The sequence below is a fragment of the Mercenaria mercenaria genome, chromosome 11 (assembly GCF_021730395.1).
Source record: "Mercenaria mercenaria strain notata chromosome 11, MADL_Memer_1, whole genome shotgun sequence".
Classification (NCBI taxonomy): Eukaryota; Metazoa; Mollusca; class Bivalvia; order Venerida; family Veneridae; genus Mercenaria; species Mercenaria mercenaria.
Window position 1 is genome coordinate 77,254,886 of NC_069371.1, and position 26,857 is coordinate 77,281,742.

Genomic DNA, 26,857 nt, shown 5'->3' on the forward strand with positions numbered 1-26,857 from the left:
AATATTCGTAACCGCACTAAAACGCGGTTCTAGTAGAAGATGGGGATTTGGAATGCATTCTTTTATTTTGTTGTAATTACATATATGACCGTTACTACTCAACAGGTAAGAGTTATTATTGAGTGTTATATCCCAGTTATTATATAACAGTTCGCTTTGTCTAGTATTCCTTTGTGTCTGTGGAATAAAGATCCTATCAGTTAAAGCAACTCGCACATACACACTTTCATGTACTATTGTGAATGTAATATCTGACATTGAAGTGAAATCACGTAAAAAAAAATTGTCAAACATATGCATATTTTTTGTTATTTTCATTATCCTGTCTAGCATGCCCTGGTGTGAGTTATTCATCTTTTAAAATGTTTTATCTTAACCTGGACAACTTAGATGTCAGAATAATCCCGTTTTGTTATACTCTGTCTTTATTAGCCCACCATCATCCTTCCCTCCGTCCTTCCGTCCTTCCGTTAACAATTTCTCGTTATCGCATCTCCTCAGAAACTACTGGGGGATTTTGACCAAACTTTGTCAGAACGATGTATTGATACTCTAGTTGTGTCCCCCTGAAAATCAGACTGGTTCAATAATTTTTGAGTGAATTATTGCCCTTTGTTTATTTTTATAATTTACATAGATTTATATAGGGAAATACTCTGAAAGTCTTCTTGTCCAAAACCACAGGGCTTAGGGCTTTTATATTTTGTATATAGCATCATCTAGTAGTCCTCTACAAAGCCTGCTCAAATTTTTTCCCTAGGGTCAAATATGGCCCCGCCGCCCCCGGGGTCACATGGTTTATATAGACTAATATAGGGAAAAACTTTGAAAATCATCTTGTCCAAAACTACAGCCCTAGGGATTTGATACTTTGTATGTGACATCATCTAGTGGTCCTCTACTAAGATTGTTCAAATTATTCCCCTAGGGTCAAATATAGCCCCGCCCTTGGGGTCACATTGTTTACATAGACTTATATAGGGAAAAACTTTGAAAATCTTCTTGTCCAAAACCACAAAGCCTATGGCTTTGATATGTAGCATCATCTAGTAGTTCTCTACCAAGATTATTTAAATTAACACCCTAGGGTCAAATATGGCCACGCCCCGGGGGTCATATGGTTTATATAGACTTATATAGGGAAACACTTTAAAAATCTTCTTGTCCATAACCTACAAACTTCAGGTTTGGACCTTATGTATAGTTTTGAGTGGCTAGATAAACCTTGACATGAGTTGACCTTGATCTTGACCTAGTGATTTACTTTCACATTTCTGTAGCTAGTCTTCAAATTTGGACCACATGAATAGGTTTGTGTACCGAAATGAACTTTAACCTTGACATTGACCTAGTGACCTACTTTCACATTTTTCAAGGTACAGGCTTAAAATTTGGACCACATGCATAGTTTTGTGTTCCGAAATGAACGTTGACCTTGAGATTGACCTAGTGACCTACTTTCACATTTCTCAAGCTACAGCCTTCAAATTTGGACCACATGCATAGTTTTGTGTACCGAAATGAACTTTGACCTTGAGATTGACCTAGTGACCTACTTTCACATTTCTCAAGCTACAGGCTTCAAATTTGGACCACATGTGTAGGTTTGTGTTCTGAATTGAAATTTGACCTTGATTTTTACCTAGTACATACTTTCACATTTCTCAAGCTACAGCCTTCAAATTTAAAGCACTTGCATAGTTTTGTGTACCGAAATGAACTTTGACCTTGAAATTGATCTAGTGACCTAATTTCACATTTTTCAAGCTACAGCTTTCAAATTTGGACGACATGCATGGACCACATGCACAGTTTTGTGTACCGAAATGAATTTTGACCTTGAGCTAATCTTGAAATTTGGAACATTCAAAAATGGCCCAATGGTGGGCACCAAGATCACTCTGTTATCTCTTGTTTTCATATAAATTTGGTAACTTTAATCTTTGCAGGACAGTTCTCGTAAGTGTTTCTCTTAGTTAGCCATTCATGTTGCGAAGTTTTAAATAATTATCTCTCTACCTATCATTATGCTTAAAATGGGTGGAGTAATTTGCATTTATGTAATATATTTTCAGGCTAATGAAACGGGAACTGAAGTATTCAGCCTGTCAGGTGAGTATAGTGTTTTTTATCATTTTCCATGTGCCATCTTACCTAAGCAAGTAATGCACGATACATGTTAAAAGTTTCCATGATGGATTTACTGAAACTAACACTCTGACATATAATCAGATTTGAAAACCTAATTACACAGCAGTCTGTGAATTATGCACTAAAACGTATGACAAAACTTAAAAGAAAATAAAACATTGCATGAACTCTCGATTTGCAGAGCGTATGGAGCTTCCACTGCGGTTTTGTAATGCTAAACATGCTTCAGTAGACTCAAGACATGCTTATGATCATTGTATGAGGAGATGGAACGAAACATTTGCAAAGTTTTGTAAGGATATGTTAAATTCCGGTTCAAAAGCATGTGAACGGTTGAAGAAGAAGATGGAAAATGCTATAGAAAAGTTCAACATGTTAAGACAAAAGTCATCCGTAGGTAAGGCATCTACAATTTCAGCTATGTGTTTTTGTCATGTTACACCTGTTTATGGAAGTGATTGTTACAATTTTATTGGAACAATGTATAAATCACTTGCCCCTCATCGATGTGGGTTCGAGCCTCACTCGAAGCGTTGAATTCTTCATGTGAGGAAGCCATCCAGCTGGCTTACGGAAGGTCGATGGTTCTACCCAGGTGCCCGCTCGTGATGACATAATGCACGAAGGGGCACCTGGGGTCTTCCTCCACCATTAAAGCTGGAAAGTCGCCATATGACCTATCATGTGTCGGTGCGACGTTAAATCCAACAAACAAACAAACAAACAAAAAAATGAATAAATAGTTACCTACTTTCTTTCTGACGGCATTTAATATGTGGAAAAGAGTCATATTTGTAACCAAATGGTTTAAAAAAAACTAAATCCAATGGAAAGTAGCACAAAATAGCCTACATATGGCAAATTTTGGAAGCGATATAACTGTAGTTTATGTCCGTTTGAAATACATTATTTATTGGAAAAGCAGATTATTATACAAAAGTCACTTGTTGAAAGAGGAAAATAGATCAGATGACACACGAAAGGACTTCATGATATTTAAATTTTATGAATTCAAAAATAGATTTTAACTTAATTACATATAACCTCAAATAACCATTTTGTCTGCTGTTGTTTTCTTTCTTAATAAAGTGCTACGTTTTTCATCGTAACACGTTTACACCGCAGATTTTTGTTTTGGTTTTATTTATTTATTTTTTTTAATTTTTAATCTGTAAAAATTTGGTATTGCAGGATTAGATAAATGATATAAACTTTTAATTATATAAATTAACATCTATTCAAATTACATTGCAACGGTACTAGACGATCTCTTTTCAGAACATTGCGATGTCGGACGAAAAAAGGATAAGACTTATGATCCAGCTTTTCAGTTCTGTTGCGAAAATCATATTTGGAAGAAACATTATCGAGACCACAAAGTTTGCTGTAACAAATTAGATACAAATGGTACAAAAATCACCTGCTGTAATGCGAGTGAAATAGATTTGTCGACTCTTAAAAAAGCTCGTTGCTGTTATGGTAACCTCATAGACGAAAACACAGAGGTATGTGATGAAAAAGCTCCTGCCACCAACACTGATCACTTAATTACAATTCCTTTGGTGTCGGGTAAGCTTTTAAATATAATATGTTTTTAAATAGTGTGACACTAAATGAAAATGTATAGGGATGAAACAGGCTTTATTTGACAGTGAATGATAAGATATATATAGCAATTGTTGACCTGTTTCCGTTCATCTTATCAAAATATAACACATAATATTAACATAAACATCAAATATAGTTGTGTAAAACTTAACGTTATATGAAAATGTCAGACCTGCTTTCATCACTTTGATTGAAGTAGATCTGACTGATGGTTCGATACCAACATATATTTACTCATTAAGCCCAAACATTACATACAGTGTTGTTTAATACTGTTTAATTCACATTCTTTATCTATTTGCCACAATAGCTTCATCCGCGTCTGCGACTTCCAGACCCTTTCAAACAATGACGACTGAATTTTCCTATTTGGCGACAAATTCAAAGTTTAATCATAAAGAATCGATAACACCACTGGATGCTAACTACAAGGGACGTCCACAACTCCATCAAATAGATCACAACAAGGTTTATACCAAAGTTTCCTCTAACACCATTGTGTGTAGGTTATTTGAAATGTTTTGAATGTTGGATTTAGTGCTTAGTGTATATATAATATATAATATATAAGATATATGGTTACCAGACAGTTTACAGTCTATCTTATTAAAAGTTCAATTGTACAAAGTACGTGAAATTTTAAAATCTGCAACGTCTTTTTTTTCTCATCCAAAGTATGTTTGTTTATGTTTACTGCTAGACTTGTGTATCCACATATCCAGTCTAATTTTTAAAGTAGCGGCGGGAGACGGAATACATTCTGCTCACTTATTTAATATTTCTTTCCATACCATGAGAGTTATTTGCCAGATTATTTTGTTTTATTGTATTCTATGCTCAAAATGACCTTCGTATAGGTTTTATTGACTATAACAAGAGCAGTCTGTAAGTTCCGTGTGACGTCCGTTAAAGGTCTGTCAGTACTTGGACTATGTTGTTATACTTTCTTGTCCTTTGGGATGATGGAGTCCTTATAGTTCTTATAGATTATCAATCTCCGAGCAGAGTTGCCGTTCGTGATCCTCACTATATCACCGCAAGTGCAAGAGATCGATAGATTATAGTCTTTACAAGTCAATATAGATGTAGGTATAAATTAGTATGAGATAATACATCAGCATGTTTGTTTTCAGATATATGTGTAGCAGTTGTAACAGTTACGATGCTGATCGTTTTTGTGGTGTTGATAAAACGATCCAAATGTTCATCAAAAAGCTTGGAAAGGGAATGTTTTTCAAAGAAAATAAACACGCATAGTGATTGCACATATGGTGCTTTGACCACTGGAACAGGTGTGGTATTTACAAACCGATCACTTCTGAGGGATGAAATAAATCAAAGGTTTCCCCCTGAAATAGGTCAGCACCCGGACGTGCGTACAAATGGCAAACAAACTGTTGCATGCGCAACGGCTAATACAACTATGATAGAAATGCGAAACATGCATTTCACTGACCTGGTCACTACTCAAACACAAACAGATACTACAAAAGAAATTAACATTAAAAACAGTATGGGCAGAGAATTTTGTTTTTCACATACATTTACAATCAGTAACCGTAGTTTGCAAATGCCTGACTCGGCTGTTATACTCACGCTGGCAGACGCAGATATTGAAGGCAATTCACTTCAATGTTATGCGTCAACATTTCGTAACCTATGGGAAAACTATTTAAAGTTGGATAAAGTGATGTCTAATGAAGAACAAATTGTCTCCCCTGCTGTCGAGTATTGCTTCCCTGCAGTTAAACGACTTAAGCAGTTTGCTTGCGTTGTCATGCCAATAGGTCGAAGCGGTAAAGACTTCCATGTGTGGAAAATTAAGTCCGATCAAGGGAAGGGAAAATCGCCTCACCGAGAAGAAATCCCAGTGAAGAAATATGTCGATATTACCGACGATACATTGGATGCATACTATGAAATGGTGGATGGCAAAATACGTATATATGTGAAAAGTTTTAGCTGGTTAGTGTGTACAGTTTGTAATTCACGTCATTATGGATTCAACCTGGCGGCGCGCATTTATACCAAAACGGAACCACACACTGAAGTGTCTAAACAAGTACGTGTAACAGTTTACATCCTCGACGGAGTGAGACAGCTGGAGGATTATCTCAAGGTACCAGCATATGCATGTATACATTTGAAATCACATCAAGTGTTTAATAGCAGATAAACTATGTCTTAAATTGTCCCATTTTTTTGTGAAACCAGTATTAAGAAGCCGATTAAATCTATTACATCACCGGTCACTCTAAGTTTCTATCGATAGAAGCTTTTGTTTCAAATTTAGCAATATGCGACATTATACATTGCTAGTAAAAGTGGTTTTAAAAAATTACTTACTTTTTCGTCACCTATTATGAAACGGTGTTTCAATGTTTTAAAAAACAAACAATATAAGTTATACATCATTCTACACGGATGTGCATAAGTAGTAGATTTTACACATGTCTCAAATTATTTTAATTGTTTAGCGGAACGTTTATAAATACAATCAATGTCCATAATACCATTATTGTCATTGAAAATTTCTGATTTTTTTTTTTTTTTTTGAAGTTTTTGTTTTACAAAAATAGTGCATACTTGGAGACAGATTTGAAATTTAATACAACTGATGTCCAAAATATAAACGATGACACATTTTCACTTCGGTAATTTAAAAAGAAATACAATTTGAAGACGGAAAATGGTTCTCATAACTAATTCTGTTTCTGATATTATTATTTTAACCAAAGCTTGAAACAGACGTTGTTTTACGAAAATGAGGATAAAACAGTAGTGCATACATGAGGAAGATACATCACGTTGTTTTTGAACATTTGGTTACGATAAGATCAAATATATTTTAGGTAATATAGCAATTTCTGTACTATTTGTTTTTGTTATTTTCAGATTATAAACGAAGATGAATGTAGTCTTAAGCTATATCGAAACATAAATCTTCCTACTCACGCGTCTCTAGAAGACTCTCTTGCAGTCCACATGTTGCTACTAAGTGAGTCAAGTAGCACATGGAAGCCGCTACTGGGAGATGAGGAGGATATGAATTACAAGGTCTGAAATTATTCTTAATCTTGTTTTGTCTAGGTTCGAGATCTTAAGTTAATGTATATGCTGTTTAGTAACGTTTAAATGCAGCTTCTCTTGATGTAGTACAATGTAGAATAATTCTTTAAACTTGTTCGTAGTTTCTTATTTCTTTAATGTTAGGAAATTGTGGAAGGTTGGTTATTTTATTCTACTAGATACAAGCAAGGATGGGCATCTAGGATCTTATCCAATCATAATACATAGGCTTGGAAACTTAACTTTTGGTGTAACTTAAAGTTCCTCACATTTTATAACAATAGTTTACCATGTAGTTGTGTAACAAACCAAATTCCACTGCACTTATCTTATGGACAAGTACAAACTTCAGACATACAGCAACCTAAATGAATATACGGACTTGACATATATCTATCAAGTAATAACTATTATATATGGCCTCTGTAGCCGAATGGTAAAGGTTTCTGACTTGCCCCTAACATCTTTAGGTTCGAAACCTCGCTTAGATGTAAGAATTCTTTCGCTGAGTAAACCATCCTGACTTACGATATGTCGATTGTTCCACTCAAATGCACGTTCGTGACTGCTAAAATGCCAAATAGAAGGGTACCTGGGGTGTTCCTCCACCATAAAAGGCCGGAAAGACACCATATGGCCTATAATTTTGTCAATATGTCTGTAAATCTTCCGAAGGGAAGTATAGTACAAATCTGTGTTGAAATTTTACTCTTTATTTCGAATTTTCGGACACTTGTCCTTTTTCAAGAATATGGAAATATTTTTCTGACTAAGTAATATCCATGTAACATTTATATCACAGGAAATGAATAATGTTGACGTCCTGTCACTAAGACAACGTCACGTCATATCCTGTGTAAGACGTGACGTCGTTTCCCGCAAAAAGGGCAAGGTGTCAACATCATACATAACCAGAGAGCAAAACACAATACTAAGTGCAGCAAGATATACAAAATAATAATAATAATAAATAAATAAATAATAATAATAAAAAATATATATATATATATATATATAATAAATAAAAACAGCAAGATAACTGTCCAATTCATTTTAAACCCCTAAAAGTTAAAATATACAGGATGTCTATACGCAGTCAGTTTGAAAACACTAGAAATGCATGCATTGTCATTTGAGTGAAAGGACCCTCCATAGTTTTTAGAATTACACAAGTTAAGTTAAAGAATCCAAGGGTCACTACTGATGACTATTAACGACTTTACTGAATGCATTTTAAATATTAAGTTTTACGTTACATCCCTGGGGTGTCTTCGTGCCTAGCCTCTTTATCCATTCCTCTTCTACCATCTGTCTGTAAATGCGTCCTTCGTTAAACACCTTTTGAAGTACTGCAACCTTTACATCTTCTGCTGTATGACCCTCGAAATGCCTCATAATTGGTTTATCTGCTTGTTGACGGACATCTCTAAGATGTTCTTCTGTGCGTTCTTTCAGGGATCTTTCTGAAAAAGGACAAGTGTCCGAAAATTCGAAATAAAGAGTATAATTTTGTCGTTTGACGTTAAGCCAAAGAAACAAGATCAAACTTTATGTCCTACTTTCAATGTCATTAAACATGTTTTGATTAATTTCTCTTGCAGGAGGTAGCAGTTCATAGCATCACACAGTGTCATAAAATCAAGTCAAATGGACAGCCGTTTTGTATAGACTGGCATTATGTGAGTTTGCCATACAGTATTGAAGTGAGTAAATTCACGTTTCAGTGTGTAATAAAAGTTTCTGTACTACCACAATATCCTGGTGTGAATATGGACATACCTTCTAACAGATATATTATTAATGAAGAGGTAGACTTTTCTACCGTGAAGAAACGGGCACGAAGATCTGAGACCACTGAAAGAAGTAATGATATCGAGCATCGAAGAAATCTTTTTCAGCATCAAGTTAGTGAACCCAGAAGCGCAATCAACTACGAAGCTCTCGGAGCGCGACCTCGAACTACGAACAGGCAAGGTACAGCCAGAAATATTCAAGGAGTTAATAGTATTGATACAGAACGACAAAACAATGTTCACTTTCATGGCCGAGATATAAACTGCAGCAGCAATAACTGCCACGACAGCAGGTGCCGAGGTGCATTACCTAGAGTTTATAGTGAATCAGATGTCGCGGAATGTGATGAAACGGGAGGTGTCAGAGGAGAATTTGAGTCCTAAATGTGATATAGATAGCCCCATTAACTGCGTACTGTTTGGTTTTCGTTTATTAAGATACACAAATTACACTGTGTTCATGAACTTCAAAGCGAATTTTGCCATTCATTGCCTTTTACACTTCACTGGAGATAATGTAAACGGTTCACTTTAATCCAACATTAGCATTATGACAGGTTTACGTTTAATACTAATTTTTACGTCAGTTAGCTTACTGATGGTAAATGAGATTTTAAATGGGTAAGAAATAGAGTGTTCAAACTTTCATCAAAACTTATAATAGGACCAACTACTGTATATACTTTTAGCTGTCATGCAAGACTCTCTACAATGCAAGTAGATTGTTTCGCATGTCAATACTGAGCTACTGGAACATCTGTTTGTCCGCAGGCATGTCAATTTCTTTCGTCGCCCCTAAGAAGTAGTAAGAACTTTTCCTTTAAGGATCTAGCTACACACATATGAATTTATTCAAATCATTTTATTGTCTATAGATGCAATTTTTGATCACTGATTATATGATCGTGTGTTCTGCCCTCTTGTAACATGTTTTGCTTAAGTTTTTTTTTTGGATTTAACGTCGCACCGACACATGATATGTCATATGGCGACTTTCCAGCTTTAATGGAGGAGGAAGACCCCAGGTGCCCTCAGTGCATTATTTCATTACGAGCGGGCACCTGGGTAGAACCACCGACCTTCCGTAAGCCAGCTGGATGGCTTCCTTACATGAAAAATTCAACGCCCCAAGTGAGGCTTGATATTTGTTTTTGTTTTTTTTAACCCACATCGATGAGGGGCAAGTGATTTGTTTTGCTTAAGTAGCTATATAATGTCGCCCACGACCCTAAAAAAATATGCCATATAAATTATACGGTCTCTCTTACCAAACTCAGAATTAGGTCTTGAATCCCCCCTACCCCCACCCCCAACAACACACACACACACATTAAAAGGTTTAGGTGAACAGCGATAGTACTTAACTATTACATGATAAAATTGAACTTCGCTCGAGGGGAGGTAAGCAATTAGCTTACTTGGTAACTTATGCCAAGATCAGTTTCATATATTTGTATACATTTTGTATATGTATTTACATTGTTTATGTATGATTCATGAAATTTGAAATTTATTTGAATCAGAAGTAATTACTTATACTTAGGTTGCTTTTTAATGCTTTTTGTTATATTGTTACTTTTTAATGCTTTTTGTTATATTGTATGTATTTTGCACATTTTTAAGTTTTGTTGCAATACATTTCACCTTACTTCACATTGTAATGATTTGATAATATTATACATGAATTGTACCGAATGAAGTTTTCTGGTGTATGTAAGTAGGGTAATTGTTTTGATTGAATCTCTGATAATTAATTGATGTTGACATTAAAGCAGTAAAATACCCCGTTTATCTTTTTTGACATTATATTTTGTGTTTTGTTTCTGTAATTTAGTGTCTAGGTAGATATCCCATTGCACCTGTTCGAAACACTTTTCCGAAGATTTAAAGTCTCTTACGTTGTATTCAACTCATTTGAAGTTTCTGCATGAACATTAATTTTTGATTTATTGCAGCAAGTAAGTCTGACCGATATTGTGTCATTTTTTTTTTTTATTTTGATTTTGGAATGTCTTCATTTTCTTAACAGTAAAATCCAGATACAGGTAATGCTCAGAGGGATGGCTTGTCTGTGTTCAGACCGTATGTTTTGTTCATAGGAGATAACTCATGAGGCTATTCAAATTTTGTATAATTATCTCCCTTTCCTTCTCAGAGCCAAGACTGATGAAGTCAGAATATATAAAAGAATTATTTAAAAAAAAATAGATTATCTTGTCGGTAGCCAGACTAAAGCCAACTATAAAATTTCAGATATCCCGCTATCGGTACCGCTCCTTACATGAGATACTATTTTGTATTACGTAATATATGGTTTTCCAATAAATTTATTTATAGATCTCTGAGTTATGATAGCAATATTTAGAAAGGTTTGTCATTTCATATAATGTATACCTTGTCTTACATTGTGATTTTGGTTTTTATTCGGACACCTTTTTGTTTAACAAATAAGGTAATATTTTCTTACCATTCTTTGTAATACCAAAACCAGGCAGACTATTTTGTTTAAAATAAATATCTTTCAACGTAAATTTAGATTTTTTTAAATACTTTTGTTGAATTTAGATAAATGTGTTTAATATTAAAGATACAATCTGGGCAAGTTTTCTACACATAGAATGAATATCAGTGTAAACATATGACTCCAGATGCAGGATTGAGCTTTTTCTACCCCTTTAATTATGCATAAAAACTTCTGGAACTTATATTGTCATAACAACTTTATATACAATTAGTGTATGTAGTTAGCCAATTTAGACGTATTTGCAGATAATTCCTTAGTTTAATGTACAGTTTTGGATGATTAGATATTTTATTGAAAAAAAAATCGCATTGAAGACACTTCTGTGATATACCAAGGTTGTTGAATGACCGTTAAATGTTAGCGGTTGGTATATTTTATAATGTTTTGTGTAAATACATGATTTACAATAAAAACTGAATAAAATGTAATAGTTGAAAGTCCAAAAATTATAGTATTATCCTGCTAATGAAACATGTATAGAGCAAGCAACTTCCTTCAGGGGGTCCCCCTACATAAAATTCTAAGTACAAATACCATCACCTGAAAAAGGCCGGTGTAACATTAAATATTGACCCCGTTGAAAATTGACCCCATTGATCAAATTTCAACTTTGAAATGTTGGCAGGGTCAATTTTCAACGTTGAAAGAGGACCTTTTGATCAAAATTTAATGTTGAAATGTTGACGGGTCAGTTCTCAACGTTGAAAAAGGACCTTTTGATCAAAACTTAATGTTAGTTAAAATGTTGACGGGGTCAATTCTCAACGTTGAAAAAGGACCCATGGGGTCTAATTTCAACGGGGTCAGTATTATTAAAATTCCTGAAAACGCTACTTTCACTCTCACACAGAGCCATATAGGAAGGTAATAGAAACAAAGGATTCACTAAACCTATGTAAAAATAACGAAATTGTAGCCATATTTTGAACACTTTTAGTATAATTTCAACATATTGCTGTCTTTCGATTGATCAAAATGTGAGTCATAGCGCTAGACTAGCTCCTAGACTATGATATATCTTTTTACATTTTTATGATTGAATGTAGTGAACTGAGCCAGTCTATATCCTATGTCCAATAACATATATAATTTCAACATCATCTCTAAAATAGACTGGCTTTTGTCTCTATGAAATTGAATATGTCAAAAACGGGAAAATATAGAAATATAGTTATTTTCAGTCTAGTGGCTAGTCTATCATAGCGCATAAGCATGTTTTCCAGTCCGTCTATTTTTGGATCCCAGTTACAGGTGTATATATTTCTATGCGATTACAGAGTATTGCAGCTTTTAACTGTTAGTATATATATTATTTGCCAATTTAGATGTGATGAGTTTAATGACTGAATATCAAATTGAAAAATTAGCATAATATATCTAAAAACTAGTAAATAGAATATACACCTGTAACATATATCCAGATGATGTTTAACCTGCTGTTTAGTTGCGTGTTTGATGTTGTGTGTAATACCGGAGTTGCAATAAAACTGAGTACTCCGTCCACTCGAATTCTACGGAACCGGTAAATTGTGTGCAAGTTATTTGAAATTCGAGCCGTAAAACAGTATACATTATATAGGAATTTTGTCGGGATCTGACAATGAGTTTGATTGTCAAGTTCAAGCGGACGGAGTTTAGCTGTATAATTACGAGTTGAGATACTGCACCTGTTATTTAATATACGAATTCTCTAAATGCAGTTGTACCAGTATATACGTAAAGTTCTTAGTGCAATACAAATGAGCCGTGCAATGAGAAAACCAACATAGTGGCTTTGCGTCCAGCATGGATCCAGACCAGCATGCGCATCCGCGCAGTCTGGTCAGGATACATGCTGTTCGCTAATGGTTTCTCTAATTCCAATAGGCTTTGAAAGTGAACCGCATGGATCCAGACCAGCCTGCGCGGATGGATCCTGACCAGAATGCGCGGATGCGCAGACTGGTCTGGATCCATATGCTGGTCGCAAAGCCACTATGTTGGTTTTCTCATGGCGCGGCTCAAATACCCTCAACTGAGCAACATCCTCAGCGATGTAACCGATAATGTACTCAAAATGTCCGTCAAATTTCCGTATGGCTACTAGTTTTATATTAGTACAGATACAGAATATATCCAATTAATGAATATGCATAATTATAATATATAAAAATAGTTACAAAGGCAGTAATTTTAATATAATTACACACGACCTTATACGGACAGAGTGATAAAAAAGGGATAATCAAACAATGAATAGATCATTACTTTCAATATTCAAAACTATGAAAATTACGTATATATGTAGAAGTATTATATGAGAAAAAAGTTTCTTTACTTCATTAATCACTTCTATTCTATACATGACGTTACAACTGCTACCGTAGTGTACATACATGAGTCATATCATTGACGTTTAATACGCATGGAATTCCACTTAATATCCAGGTTTTCCGATCTATTTTAGGATCCAATTAAAGGTGTAAATTTATCTATCAAGCTATTTATAAGTTACATTTTCTATGGTGGCTTATTACTGCCACACGTTATTTAACTTACTTTCGTGTTAATTATCTAGATATCCACTTAATATCTATGATGTTTATCTGGTTATCTAGTTATCAGATATATTTTCGTGAAATATTTCCAAGCAATATAATTTACATAACATGAATTGTATTCTTACATCCCAAAAATGCCACCACTTATCTACTTATCATAGATAATTAAGTGGCTTACTTGTTAAGATTTCGCGAAAACATAACTAGATAACGAGTTAAGTTATCAAGGTAACGAAACGAGAATTCCGGGATAGAAAGTTTCAATAATCAATGACATCCTGTTACTTATTCCTTGTGAGTCTGGCATCGTTAAAAACTATTTTTGACCAGAGGCCGGTCATCAAGAGTATGTATAGATTCTAGTCCTCATATTTCACTTGTAGTTTTCAAAATGGTTTACAGATGATAGTTCGTTTACTGTGTGGGATGTTACAGGAACTGTGTCTTTGCACCTCGAAACGATGAAACAATTGATCTATATTATAGTATATAGGGCAATCAGTCGGAAGTAGCTCTCGGCGTGTAGTACACCGGGTTATAGATATGACGAGGTAAAGACGAAAATCATTTCATCTTTTGTAACATTTCAGATAGTGGTGCTACAAAGAAACGCGTCGGATACAAATGGTACGTACACCTAAATATTTTTGTTTTATTTTGATGGGTGAAATTCCGACTTAAAGACGACTTAATGTATATTACACACCTATTTAATAACTTGCCGGTCAAAAGTAAAAACTATTAAACTAAGGGCACATTGTTTTGAACACTGGTCGGTAAGTCATTCAGTAAGTGTTTCTTACATAACATAAATTAATTAGTTTGTTTTAAAGTGTTGATTTCAGCCCAACAAGTAAGGATGTAAGGGGACGGCCATTTGCCATTTGATATTCCGGGACGAGGGGTTGCGGTGTGTGTGTGTGTGTGTGTGTGGGTGTGTGTGGGTGGGAGGGGGAGGCTGACATTATTTTTTTTAAAAAAAGATCTGACCTTGATTTTGCTTGAAAAATATTTCCTGGCTTCAACATATTGACAAAAAAATCTGACTCCCAAAATAACTGAAACAAGTCTGGCTCTTGGTAGATTAAAAAAGTATATTTCCATCACTCTGACAGCCATTATGTCATTGTATAACATTTTTTCTCAAATATTAAGGAAAAACTGCATCTCCATCTTCTTTTCAATATTGCTCGCTGCTGAAGAAGAGTGCCAGATTGATTTGAAAAGATTAAACCTGTATTGCAACATGTTATATTGATAATTTCATTATATGAACAGTAATCTTTGCTTTGGGACCATATCATGACTGATAACGCACCAAGTCTCATTACTCAGACTTTTCTTTTGAAAAATTATTTCAGAAAATGTCCCATCACACCCGTCTGAAATTTCTTCCCTTGAATGGAATCGTACAGGTATTATTTTGAACACTTAAAGCAGATATTAAGGATCATGAAACTAGTTCATATGCTAGGGTTTGTCACACTGTCTTCTCTTTCGCACTTAGAACATGTCCCAAAAAATCATGTCCTCAATATTTTGGTGTTTGTCTTATCTATTATTTTTGCATTAATTTTAGAGCCTTTCTCAGCGGGGATTTTATTTACATTGTGGTGTTTAACTTGTTGAAAATAGGGTAAGTGTGAGGTTGGCATGCCCTAAACGCGTTTAAACCCACAGTTTCCTTTATATAGGTTACTGACCGTTCCAAGGCGGTGCCCCTATTTTCAACTGGTTGTTTTGTCTGTCTTGTATTGTCTGTTGCGTATGTTTTCTTGTTTGTTGTAAGCGTTTTTCCTCTGCTTCACTCCCACTCTTGCCCGCTCCTTTCCCTTGCATTTACGCTACTTTTTGCATCTCCTCCCCCTTTACTTTTAGTAAGTTTTCGTGGCTCCCCTTTGTTTTGGCAGCCGAATCCTAAGACGGTACTTGATTGTTTTTTCCTACTTGTGTCGGTGCATTTGTATGCTTGTGAGTCTATAACGGTGCCCTACTGTTTTCTTATGTATTTCTTGTTCGTTTTCAGTTGATCGTAGTTGTATGTTTATCTTTGGTACATGAGTGTCTGCGCTATTGTGGTTTACGTTGTAGTGCGACTGTTTTTAAAGTACATGGCATTCCCTTGTATATTCGTCCTTTTTCAACTTTCTCCTTCGGGTTCCTCCCCCCAACCCCATTTCGCCCTTTACCATTTCCTTCCCCTCCATCAATATTTAGCATGAATTAATATGTACTTGTTGGATGTTTGAAGCAACCCGTCTGAAATATTTTTTCCATTACAGCTTCTTTTTGTTGATGGCCTACTATGCAAATGCGTGGCTCTGGGGCTGTGTTTTTGGTGCTCTATGCTTCCGAGAAATCTACCATTACCTATTATCTTTTGTTTGTTGTAAGCGTTTTCTCCCCCTCCTAACTCACCTGTCTGTTTTTCTATGTTAGTAAGTTGGGTGTGGTTGTTTGTTTATTTTTGGTACATGAATGTCTGCGCTATTGTGGTTTATGTTGTAGTGTAACTTGCTCTACTTTCCTCTTCAACTTCCTCCCTCTGCCTCTGTCTATATTTGGCATAAATTTATATGTACTTGTTAGGTTTTTTAAGAAACCCGTCTGTAATATTTTTCAATTACGGCTTCTTTTTGTTGTGGGCCTACTTTGCAAATGCGTGACACTGGGGCTGTGTTTTTGGTGCTCTGTGCTTCCGAGAAATCTACCATTACCTACTATCTATTGTTATTGTTTTTTTCTCGCAAAAAATACTGCTAGGTTTAGGTATATAATGTTGGACATGAGAGGATTAGCTTAAAGGTGGTTAATCAGATTTTGGTCAAGTAATGTTTTTTTTCAAAACTTAACTAGCTGATCAATTACACTTACTTTTGACCTTTCCAAGTTCTTACTACACATTAGAGTTTCACTGGAAGTGTATTTCAATTTATTAATAATTCATTATTTTAGCATAGTTATAAATTAAATAACATATTTTGTCCATGGAAAACTATGAATATAATCACTATTTTATTAAAGTTGTCAAAAATTTACATTGACAAGTACATATTTTGCCAAAATTTATTAGAAATGAGAGTTTATAAAATTATTATTACCTCCCTTTGTCTATCTTGGTTGCGCAACGAAGATAGATTGATAATAGATGAATTCCAATGCTACATATTTTTTTAAAACCTGCATTTTGTTTTATGTAGTTGAAATATCGCAGTATTTATCAAACGCAAATGTAAAAGTAGAAATTATATTCCAATCAAATTAAGTAATCCACTTTTTGGATATATTTGTATTAAAAGGAGGCGATTACTAAATTTCATCAACAGTAATAAAATACATATTTCCAATAGGGATGTAATTCTATTAAATCGGTCAAATAAATCTCTAAAATAATATATTAAAACTGAAAAATGTCATAAAATGTTACTCAAGTTTGACTGACAACCTTTAATGCACCAGAGGGAATATCAAAAGCAAATATGAAGACGTTTGGAGTAACGAGCGCTTATAATAGTCCCTGACCGCTCTTCTGCAATGTCTTAAAAACTAAATTTATTTTTATTTTCACAGACCACTGCGTTGTTGGATTTAAACATACTGAGTTCGATTATACCAAGAAATATTGTTGTGAAGGTAGTGCTATCAAGTCGAAACTTCTCGGAAAGAAGCCGTGCTGTACCATCACGACAGAAGTAAGCTGCTGTGATACAAGGAACATATCAGTGAATTCTCTGAAGAAAGCGTCTTGTTGTAAGACAGTGTTGTACAATATAGAAACTGAATTCTGCCACAACTTCGTCGTTAACAGTAAGGACGTTTTTACTCATAAGATTTACATCAATGAATAAGAAATACAAACGTGTTTATCCATCAAAAAGTGTGTTTAAATCTTGTCAGGTTTTGTCTTATTAGTCCTCTACTAGCTGAAAACCAGTTCTTGGTTATTTAACCTTTAGCCTGCTGGCGGCAAATGATTCTGCCTTTGCGACCAGTGCAGACCAAGATCAGCCTGCACAACCGTGCATGCTGATAATGATCTGCACTGTTCGCTATTCAGTCAGTAAATTTTCAGTGAACACCCCTTCAAGTAATAAATGGTATTGCTCAAATTGAATGATGGACCAGTCCATTTTAGAAATTCAGCAGGGTAAGGGTTGAAGTATTTTTGCTGTATCCGTCATTCAATTCCATTCTATGCGGTCGAGAACTTTGACATGCTGCACAAATATTTAGCAGTCCAAGACGACTTGGCGTATGCGCGACCTAGTCCCTTAATTGACAATTCAAGGTCAAACTCAAATGGTGATTCTTCTTGTCTTGTCTAACTTTTTGCTCATTTTTTTTTTCTCAAAGAAAATGTGTCACATTTAAGACTCAGATCCCAAGTTCAGTGGTCACTCACTGTCTCTTAACTCTAATACTTCATGTCTTCTTTACGACCAGATGGATTGATATTCAAATATTTTGCAAAGACGGCGCGTTGCGTGCAAGACTAAGACCCTAGATCAAAGGTCAAGATAACATTTAAATGTCGAGTATTTAAAGTATATTTCATTTCCAGTTTAGAGACATATTTAAGCATATGTGAACATTCAGTAACTTTCATCATAGTAACGCTCTACCTCAAAGGTCAATGTCAAAGAGTTCAATGAGATTAAATGGTTGTCCATGTCTATGTCTTTGAATTGCTTGGCAATACTTAAGAATGCTTTTTACATTTCTTTTCAAAACGTGTTGCCTACTCGCTTAAATCAGTTAAGACTTCTTTTCAAGATAAGCGTCAATTATTCTTATTCTCTGCACTTGTTGTATATATGCCCACATGTCTAGTATAAATGCCCACATGTCTGGTATATATGCCCACATGTCTAGTATATATCAATCTGACTAAAGTACATATCCTATTACGCTACGCATAGGATCTGAGAACGACCTATTCATTGCCTCGTTCTGACGACCCTTTCGCTAGCCAATCAGAGCCTAACTTACAACATCTTGCAAATCTACCTGTAGCCTTGACTTTTGATATTTACAATTCTTATGTCATAATGTATCAGATAGCCGGTTAGCTCAATCGGTAGGCCACTTGCTTTGTAAGCGAGGGGTCCTGGGTTCGAGCCCTAGAATAACTGCACATTTTTCTTACTCTTTGACATTCGAACATGTCGTCTGACTGGATAAAATAAAAATAGCAAACTAGAAATCCAAAATAAACAGAAGACGAATGTGAATGGGTCGTTCTCAGATCTTCGTTTAGAAGATCAAGTACTTTAGTCAGATTGAGTATATATGCTCATATGTCTAGTATATATGCCCACATGTCTTATCTATATATGCCCACATGTACAGTATATATGTCCACATGTCTAGTATATATGCCCATATGTCTGGTATATATGCCCACATGTACAGTATATATGCCCACATGTACAGTATATATGCCCATATGTCTAGTATATATGCCCACATGTCTTGTATATATGCCCACATGTACAGTATATATGTCCACATGTCTAGTATATATGCCCATATGTCTGGTATATATGCCCACATGTACAGTATATATGCCCACATGTACAGTATATATGCCCATATGTCTAGTATATATGCCCACATGTCTTGTATATATGCCATATGTACAGTATATATGTCCACATGTCTAGTATATATGCCCATATGTCTAGTATATATGCCCACATGTACAGTATATATGCCCACATGTACAGTATATATGCCCACATGTCTTGTATATATGCCCACGTGTACAGTATATATGTCCACATGTACAGTATATATGCCCATATGTCTGGTATATATGCCCATATGTCTGGTATATATCCGTACATGTCTGGTATATATCTCTACATGTTACATTTTCCGACGAGGTATTCTTTTCTCAAGTTGTTCTGGTAGCATCTAATGTAAGATGGGTAGTCTGTGTAATTTTATTTTGTTTATTCTTTTGAAATAAGATAAAATGACCTATCTATGTTTTCCTGTATAAGCCATGTTAAGATTTCTTTTCTTTGATAATCTAACATTAATGTTACACACGAGGGGTTAAGTGATCAAATGTTGTATTCAAATAATAAATGAAAATATATTTAATGTGCAATTACAGAAAGATCATTTAGGCCTAACTAAACTAAAGGAACCAGCGTGGGAGCCATCTGGTCTAGTCGCGTAATGGCTGCCAGGTATTTGAACACTAATTTTTCTCTTGACATGGCAACAGACGTCTAAATTAAAGCTAGTTTCTGTTTAAATTTCATTGTAGATGTATTTGACATTTTGGTAGGGAAAATGGGAGAGCAGGTTGTATTTGGTGAATCTCAATTGTAGTATGAGTAGTACTTCCAGGTCACAGCAGTGTGATTATGATGTCAGTTTACAGTAAGCAAATATGACTAGAGAAATCTCTTTTAGAAGATATATGACCCCTACTTTCCTCTTCATTTTATATCAGTTTTATCATAACTCTTTAAAATAAGGTAAGGATTTGTTCTCTAAAATGGGTCTAGCTATGTTTGGTAGCTCTTTAAAAAATGTTAGTTTTATATAGACTATAGGGAAAACTATTTAACTGGTTGTGACCTTTAAACCCGTATTTAACAGAATTCAACAACAAAAATCCAAGAAGAGTATCAACTTATAAATAAATCCCACATGTCCGTAATTGATAACAATAGGAGCTTTTCTTTTGCCGAATATAATTCAAAGTTTATATTTTCAGGGCGTATAGATTTACAAGCATCGACAGAAAAAATACATGCAGCAACCAAGGTTCCTTTTCACAACACAGCATTCAAAGAGAGCTCGGAATACATTACCTATCTTGTGATAACCTGTAAGTATATCAGTTCTTAAAAAATAAGTACAACGAACTGCATTTAAATACACTTAACAATATTGCAAAGTATTCCGATTTTCAACAACTATTTGTTAGGAAGTGAAAATAAAACTTTCGTGAGTATGCAGTCCAGCTAACAAAATAATTATCATTTTACGAATTAAAATATGTCAACCATTACATTCTGCAAAATTCCAAAATAATGTTTTGCGCATGCGCACAGATATTCTCGCTGGAAATAAAATAAATTTTATTTGTTTATTTCAAGTATACTTTTCTTATAGCGACAGTAACGTGTTTCCTTTCGTATTTAATTTCCCAAACTCCAACGAAAATTGTCACCATATTGCAATGTATTGCTATTGTTTTGTGCAAAAATATCAGCAAAATAAAACAATAAGACTTTGCAATCATTTCATATTGCTTTCAGTCATGTTGATGTATTATAAGAATTACAAATTGGCCTCCGCTGACTTTTATGGTGTTTTGCCGGTTGCTCTGAATCAATATACGGTCTCTGAATATATTATGTATGCCTGTACATAATTCCATACAATTGAATACATATATAAGAATTTGGCTAAGGCTGGGCTCTACGAATGTTAGGAATGTTGCACATTTCATTCCCTGTCATGAGTAGACTCAGACACGCCGAGTCTGCTATCAATATGTTTGGTCCAAAATGATCTTCTTACAGAATATGTTTAATTTAACTTTAAAAAAACGTATTAAAAGTTATAACCTATTTCTTACTCATCAGTTCACAGGTCAGATTCACAAAACTTAGGTTATTAGTCTAATGACAGAGCAGGGCGAAATTTTGACCTTATTTGCCAGTGATAATGTTTTCATATCAACAGGCGAAATGAGGGTCCCTTGCATTTACAATCACTGACCATTGATGACTTTTGATGACAGCATGTTTGGATTAAAATCTTTACAAAAATGTTTAATGTATTATTTAATTCCTCATGTTATTTTATATAGGTAGTGTGGCCCTAGTGACTGTATTGGTGACCTTCATCGCTGTATTACTTTTACCCCAAAGGAAACGAAATCCTTCACCAGGCTACGTTTATATTCCGTCTAAAATTTCATCTTATAACAAAATGGAAAGAAACAACGAAACACGTACGAAGAGCCATTTTGAAACATCATTTGCAAGCGGCACCATTTCAAATGACTTAGAAACAGATGGGTTCGAAAATGCAGATAAAAGTGATCACCATCTACTGACACAAGACGAAACTGGTCCACACAACGTGATACTCACTGATTCACTTAAGACAGATTTGACAGTAATAGAAATGGAAACTTCAAGCAAACGTACTCAAACAGAAGAGGAAAAAGACATCAATGTTAGCAATGTAATGGGCGGAAACTTTGACCGTAAACATGTCTTTGATAAGAATAACATGAGTTTGGTGTTGCCCAACTCTGTGGTAAAACTGACACTATCTAAAGAAGATGTTTCAGACGGTGCTATTGAGTGCTATGCATCCACATATCGTAACCTGAAACAAATTTATGCAACATTCCAGTCATATATGGATGAAGGCGAAGAAATTGTTTCTCCTACAATTGAATACTATTTCCCAAGGAACAGAAGGCTTAAGCAATTCGCATGTGTCGACATGGAGTATTATAGCTGCAGCTGCAATTCCGTACTTAAGGTTTGGAGATTTGAATGCAAACCAGAGGATGGAAGAGTAAACGAGAGGGTACAAATACCGAACAGGAATACGCTGAATGACATTAAAAATGTCGACGCATATTATGAAATTATATCACCTGGAAAAATCCGCATCTATCTTAAACGTTTCTGTACACTGATGTGTAGTGTTTGCAATGAAACACATGACTGTTTGAGTCTTACTGCTCATGCATATGTGGTAACTGTCCCTTGTGATGGTGGGTCTATAAATGTTCGTGTGTCACTTTACATTCTTGCCCGAGTCAACCAGCTGACAGACTACGCATACGGGATACATCAGGTAGAAACTGTTCTAAATCTTGGTACCAATGTCTCACCAATTATAAGTAATTGAATTATTATACAATTCATAAATCAAGAGTTCTAGTACGGAATCTTTGAAATCAAAACAGTGGCACAAAGTTCAACATTTATTATGTGTTTCAGTTTGTAGATGCCAATGAAAGGCAAATCGTCCCAAAACAAAAGAAAATATGCCTGCCTATGAACGTACAACTGGAGGACGACTTGAGCATACGACTCAAGCTTTGGCAAGAATCAGAAAATATCTGGCAACAGCGGCCCTTCTATGGAGAGACAGATGATACCGAAGTAAGTGATTTATTTACCTGACAACAAAACATTCCTTTCACCATATGAATAGTAATATATGTAAAGAATTTCACAGGGAAGTGATTACGGTATCAGTTGATACTGTGAAAGCAAACAAACATGTTCCATTACTTCGTAGCATGATTTTAATCGAACTTATTTTGCGGACTTCAGTGTTTTCCCTTTACCTGTATAATATTTCATAAATGTTCATTGCAGTACGTCCAGCTTCACAACATAGTCGACTGTCCAAGACGTAGTTCGAATGGACAGCCATACTCAAAAGAGTGGTATTTTGTTTGTAATCATGGATCGATACAGATACCTAAAGAACTGGTTTTCAACTGCTTCATTTCAATAAACATGGTTCATCCAAATCCGGGTGTGGACACGAGGCAGCCTCCACCAAATAACTTTGCTTTAAGCCACGTCGTTGACATTTCGTCTACCAAAAAGACAATAGATAACCAGCCTCCTGAAAGAGGAATTATTCAATCTGTTGCAGGCAATTTACGTCCGCTTGGAGTTCCCATTCAAGAATCGCCAAGTGCTTTTAATATTGCTACTGGCATTGCTGAAACTGATAGTAATACCACTGAAAACCGACAGGATGAAATGGAGAGAGCTGGTATTCTTCACTCAAATTCTCCAGCACCGTTTTCACCGGAAATACAGGCTAATGCCATAACGACTCGCCAAAGAGAATTGCAAAATTTCAGCCAGCAAGGGGCCCGTCCAAAACAAACTAAGCACCATCAACCATCGAATTTAAACCTCCGAGTTCAGGAACATCAGGCACAACAGGTCAATAATGAACGAAACAGTGCTGACAAAGACGCCGAGCAAAGTCAGATAACAGTCTCTGATGTAAATACATTGAATCAAGAGCCTCGTTTTAATCCTGCTGAACAAGTCGTGAGAGCAGAGACAGCTGAAGATTCAGTTTAAAGATTACACGTACTTAATACTAAATACTGAATATAAGCATCAGACATAGCATTAACAGTAAACATAGTGTTTTTGGAGAACAGAGACATATAAACATTCAGCATGAACGTTAGACAAAGTCATTATTAAATACATAGTATAAACATTACGCATAGATAGTGGCTTTGCGACCAGCATGGATCCAGACCAGCTTGCATGTCCGCGCAGTCTGGTCAGGATCTATGCTCTTCGCTAACGGTTTCTCTAATTGCAATAGGCTTTGAAAGCAAACAGTATTGATTCTGACCAGACTGCGCGGGTGCGCATGCTGGTCTGGATCCATGCTGTTCACAAAGCCATTATGTTGGTTTTGTCATGGCGCGGCTCGTATATATTTCAATTGTGAGAGCCGTAATAGCCGAAGATTTGGCATAAGCATCAAAAACTTATTTATGAATTGCTGGATGCATTCATTCAGCAAAAACCGTCAAAACCAATCAGTTGTGACATGTTTATATATTGATACAAATAGTTTAACTACAGTTTAAAAAAAAATCTTAAAAGGACTTTTCGGGAATTTGGGTAGCCTTAGTTACTTAGTAAGTATTTAAAACTTTTTGGTGTGAAAATTGGTTAAAATACTTTATTAAGATAGTCGATCAGTTGTTAGACATTTCGAATATTTAAAAGGAGTCTAAATGACGTATGATATGAATGATATTATCATGCACTAGAAACAACTTGTCATAATTTGTAGGATTTTGCAAACAAAGAAAAAAAGAGTGTACAGATATAAATGGAGAGTTCGGTTTTGAGTTCGCTCCACGAGCGTTTGACAGTCAATCTGACTAAAGTTCTCAATTTTCCAAGAAGTTAGATCTGATCTTCTTTCTGTATAACCGGATTTCCAATATTGCTATTCTTATTTCCACCAATCTATTTTTAGCTAGACTATGAGAGCTATACTACTCACACAGGCGTCGGCGTCGGCGTTGGTTAAAGTGTTTATGAAATGGTAATATTTTGTATACCATCGAAGAAATATAATTCAAACTTAGATAATTTGGTTATAACAGTCACTACTTGTAGGCAAGGGAAAACTATGTCAAGTATTTTTGTTGAATTATGACCCATTTTGGACATGGAAACTGGTTAAGATTTTTCGTAGAAGCTATTTGAAACTAAGAATACTTATTTACTGTTACAGTCTCTACCTGTAGAAAAGAGTACATAGCTCTGCCAAGGATTTCGGCAGAATCATGGCTCTTTTGGAACTAGGAACTTGGTTCAGATCTCGTACAAGTCTATGTTTTGTATAAAAGATGTTTACATGTGGATTGGAGACTTTGAAGACTTGTTTATTGTATTAGTCCATACCTGTAGGCAAGAGTACATAACTCAGTCAAGTATTTCATCTGAATTATAGCCCTATTTGAACTTGGAAATCGGTTCAGAGTTCGTAGAATATAAAAGACAAATACCACCAAACACGACAAAATATATCAATTTTAATACACCGACGTTTCGCCGAAATGCTTCATCAGGATAATACATAAATAGCAATTTTTTTTTTTCAGTTTTCGTAACAGTACAGGTTTTGTGTAAACTTTTTGACATGTGGCTTTGAAACGTTGAGCACTTGCTTATCGTCATGATTTCCATCTGTATGCAAAAGTATATAACTCAAGTATTTTGGTTAAAATTTTTGCCTTTTTTGCATGGAAATTGGTTCAGTTTTCGTGCTTCTTTGTGCGCGTAAATTAAATGTGTGTTTGTCATGGGCGGTGCCCCGAGTGTCTACCATAAGTTTGTCCGCCGGCCGTCCTTAGTCGGTGCCCGATTGTTGTTTGTTCCTGCTTGTGTGTGTGTGTGTGTGTGTGCGTGTGTGTGTGTGTCCGTGTGTCTGTGTCTGTGTGTGATGGGCGGTACCCAAAAGTAATGTTTTTCTTGCTTGTCTGTTTGTTTATCTGTGTATGTTAGTTGTATGTGTATATTTGTTTCTCTTTTGTACGTAGGTATCTGCGACGTTGTTGGAATACTACGTTTAGGGAACGTGCTTTCTCTGTTTAATATTCATCCTTGCTCTAGCTTCCCCCAACATCCGACTCTGTTATCTACCCCGTACCACCCAACCCCTATTATCTGTATTTAACATATATTAATAATGTACTTGTTGGATATTTGAAACAACCGTTCTACAATATTTTTCCGTTACAGCTTCTTTTGTTTTGGGACTACTTTGCGATGCATGGCTCTATGGATGTGTTTTGGGTGCGCTGTGCTTCCGGGTTATCTACCCTAACCTTTTATCTTTTGAAACTTTGAACAAATATTTATCGCCATGATCTCCATTTGTAGGCAAGAGTACAAAACTCAGACAACTATTTTGGCTGAATTTTGACCCTTTTTGGACTTGGAAATCAGTTACATTTTTCATACCAGTCCATATTTTGTCTAAGCTGTTTTTCATGTGGCTTTGAAACCTTGACCACTCGTTTACCATCATTTTGCTACATAACCAGGACAAGGATTTTAGCTCATTTATGTCCCTTTTTATGCCCCCGAAGGTAAATATATTAAAATCGAACTGTGTGTGGATGCGTCTGTGCGTCCCTGACCCCCATTAGGTGTGTCGCGCTTATGACTCTTGTCTCTCAAGTCAAGGTCAATGTCACAAATTGATTCATACCTAAACTTTTCTTGCATATTTTGCGCAGACAACTGTAGCATTCTTGGACACTCTTCGGGGGCATTTGTCACTAATTTTGATAGCTCTTGTTTGACATAGAAATTAGTAAAGTTTCGCATATCATTCCAAATTGTTTCTGAACATATAGTGCAAGACTTATCTAAATCCGCAAACACAGGTTCATTGCTTGTCTTATCTAGTTGTATTCATTTTTCTGAAAATCTCTGGTAATATTTTGAGCCCATACTTCTATCAGTTCTTCGAATAGTCGAGCGCGCTGTCAGCAGACAGCTCCTGTTATGGACCAATCAGACGACTCGTTTCAACAAGCGTTTGGCTAAAAGGGACTGGACTCAGATTTTGGCTAAAATATTTTTCTTTAGAAAAATGTTTCATTATAT

At 35.4% G+C, this 26,857-nt stretch overlaps 2 protein-coding genes across 4 annotated transcripts; both read left to right on the top strand.

Moving 5' to 3' along the window:
* Positions 1-10,405, top strand: LOC123530706 (uncharacterized). Its single transcript, XM_053517812.1, has 8 exons — positions 1-105; positions 2,076-2,112; positions 2,333-2,548; positions 3,430-3,720; positions 4,070-4,261; positions 4,893-5,878; positions 6,655-6,816; positions 8,430-10,405. The coding sequence occupies exons 1-8, from the start codon at positions 40-42 to the stop codon at positions 9,003-9,005; spliced, it is 2,526 nt and encodes an 841-aa protein (XP_053373787.1). The 5' UTR covers positions 1-39; the 3' UTR covers positions 9,006-10,405.
* On the top strand, positions 9,952-26,647 carry LOC123530705 (uncharacterized). Of its 3 annotated transcripts, XM_045311458.2 has the most exons (8): positions 9,952-11,073; positions 14,276-14,312; positions 15,047-15,100; positions 17,256-17,492; positions 20,419-20,532; positions 21,523-22,529; positions 22,676-22,840; positions 23,060-26,647. In XM_045311458.2, the coding sequence occupies exons 1-8, from the start codon at positions 11,008-11,010 to the stop codon at positions 23,786-23,788; spliced, it is 2,409 nt and encodes an 802-aa protein (XP_045167393.2). In that variant the 5' UTR covers positions 9,952-11,007; the 3' UTR covers positions 23,789-26,647. The 3 variants fall into 3 exon arrangements, with proteins under 3 accessions (XP_045167393.2, XP_045167394.2, XP_045167395.2); XM_045311459.2 differs by lacking the exon at positions 15,047-15,100 and having other exon boundaries at positions 9,964-11,073; XM_045311460.2 differs by lacking the exons at positions 9,952-11,073; positions 14,276-14,312; positions 15,047-15,100 and adding an exon at positions 19,807-19,882 and having other exon boundaries at positions 17,354-17,492; positions 21,527-22,529.
* The last annotated feature ends 210 nt before the right edge of the window (positions 26,648-26,857 follow it).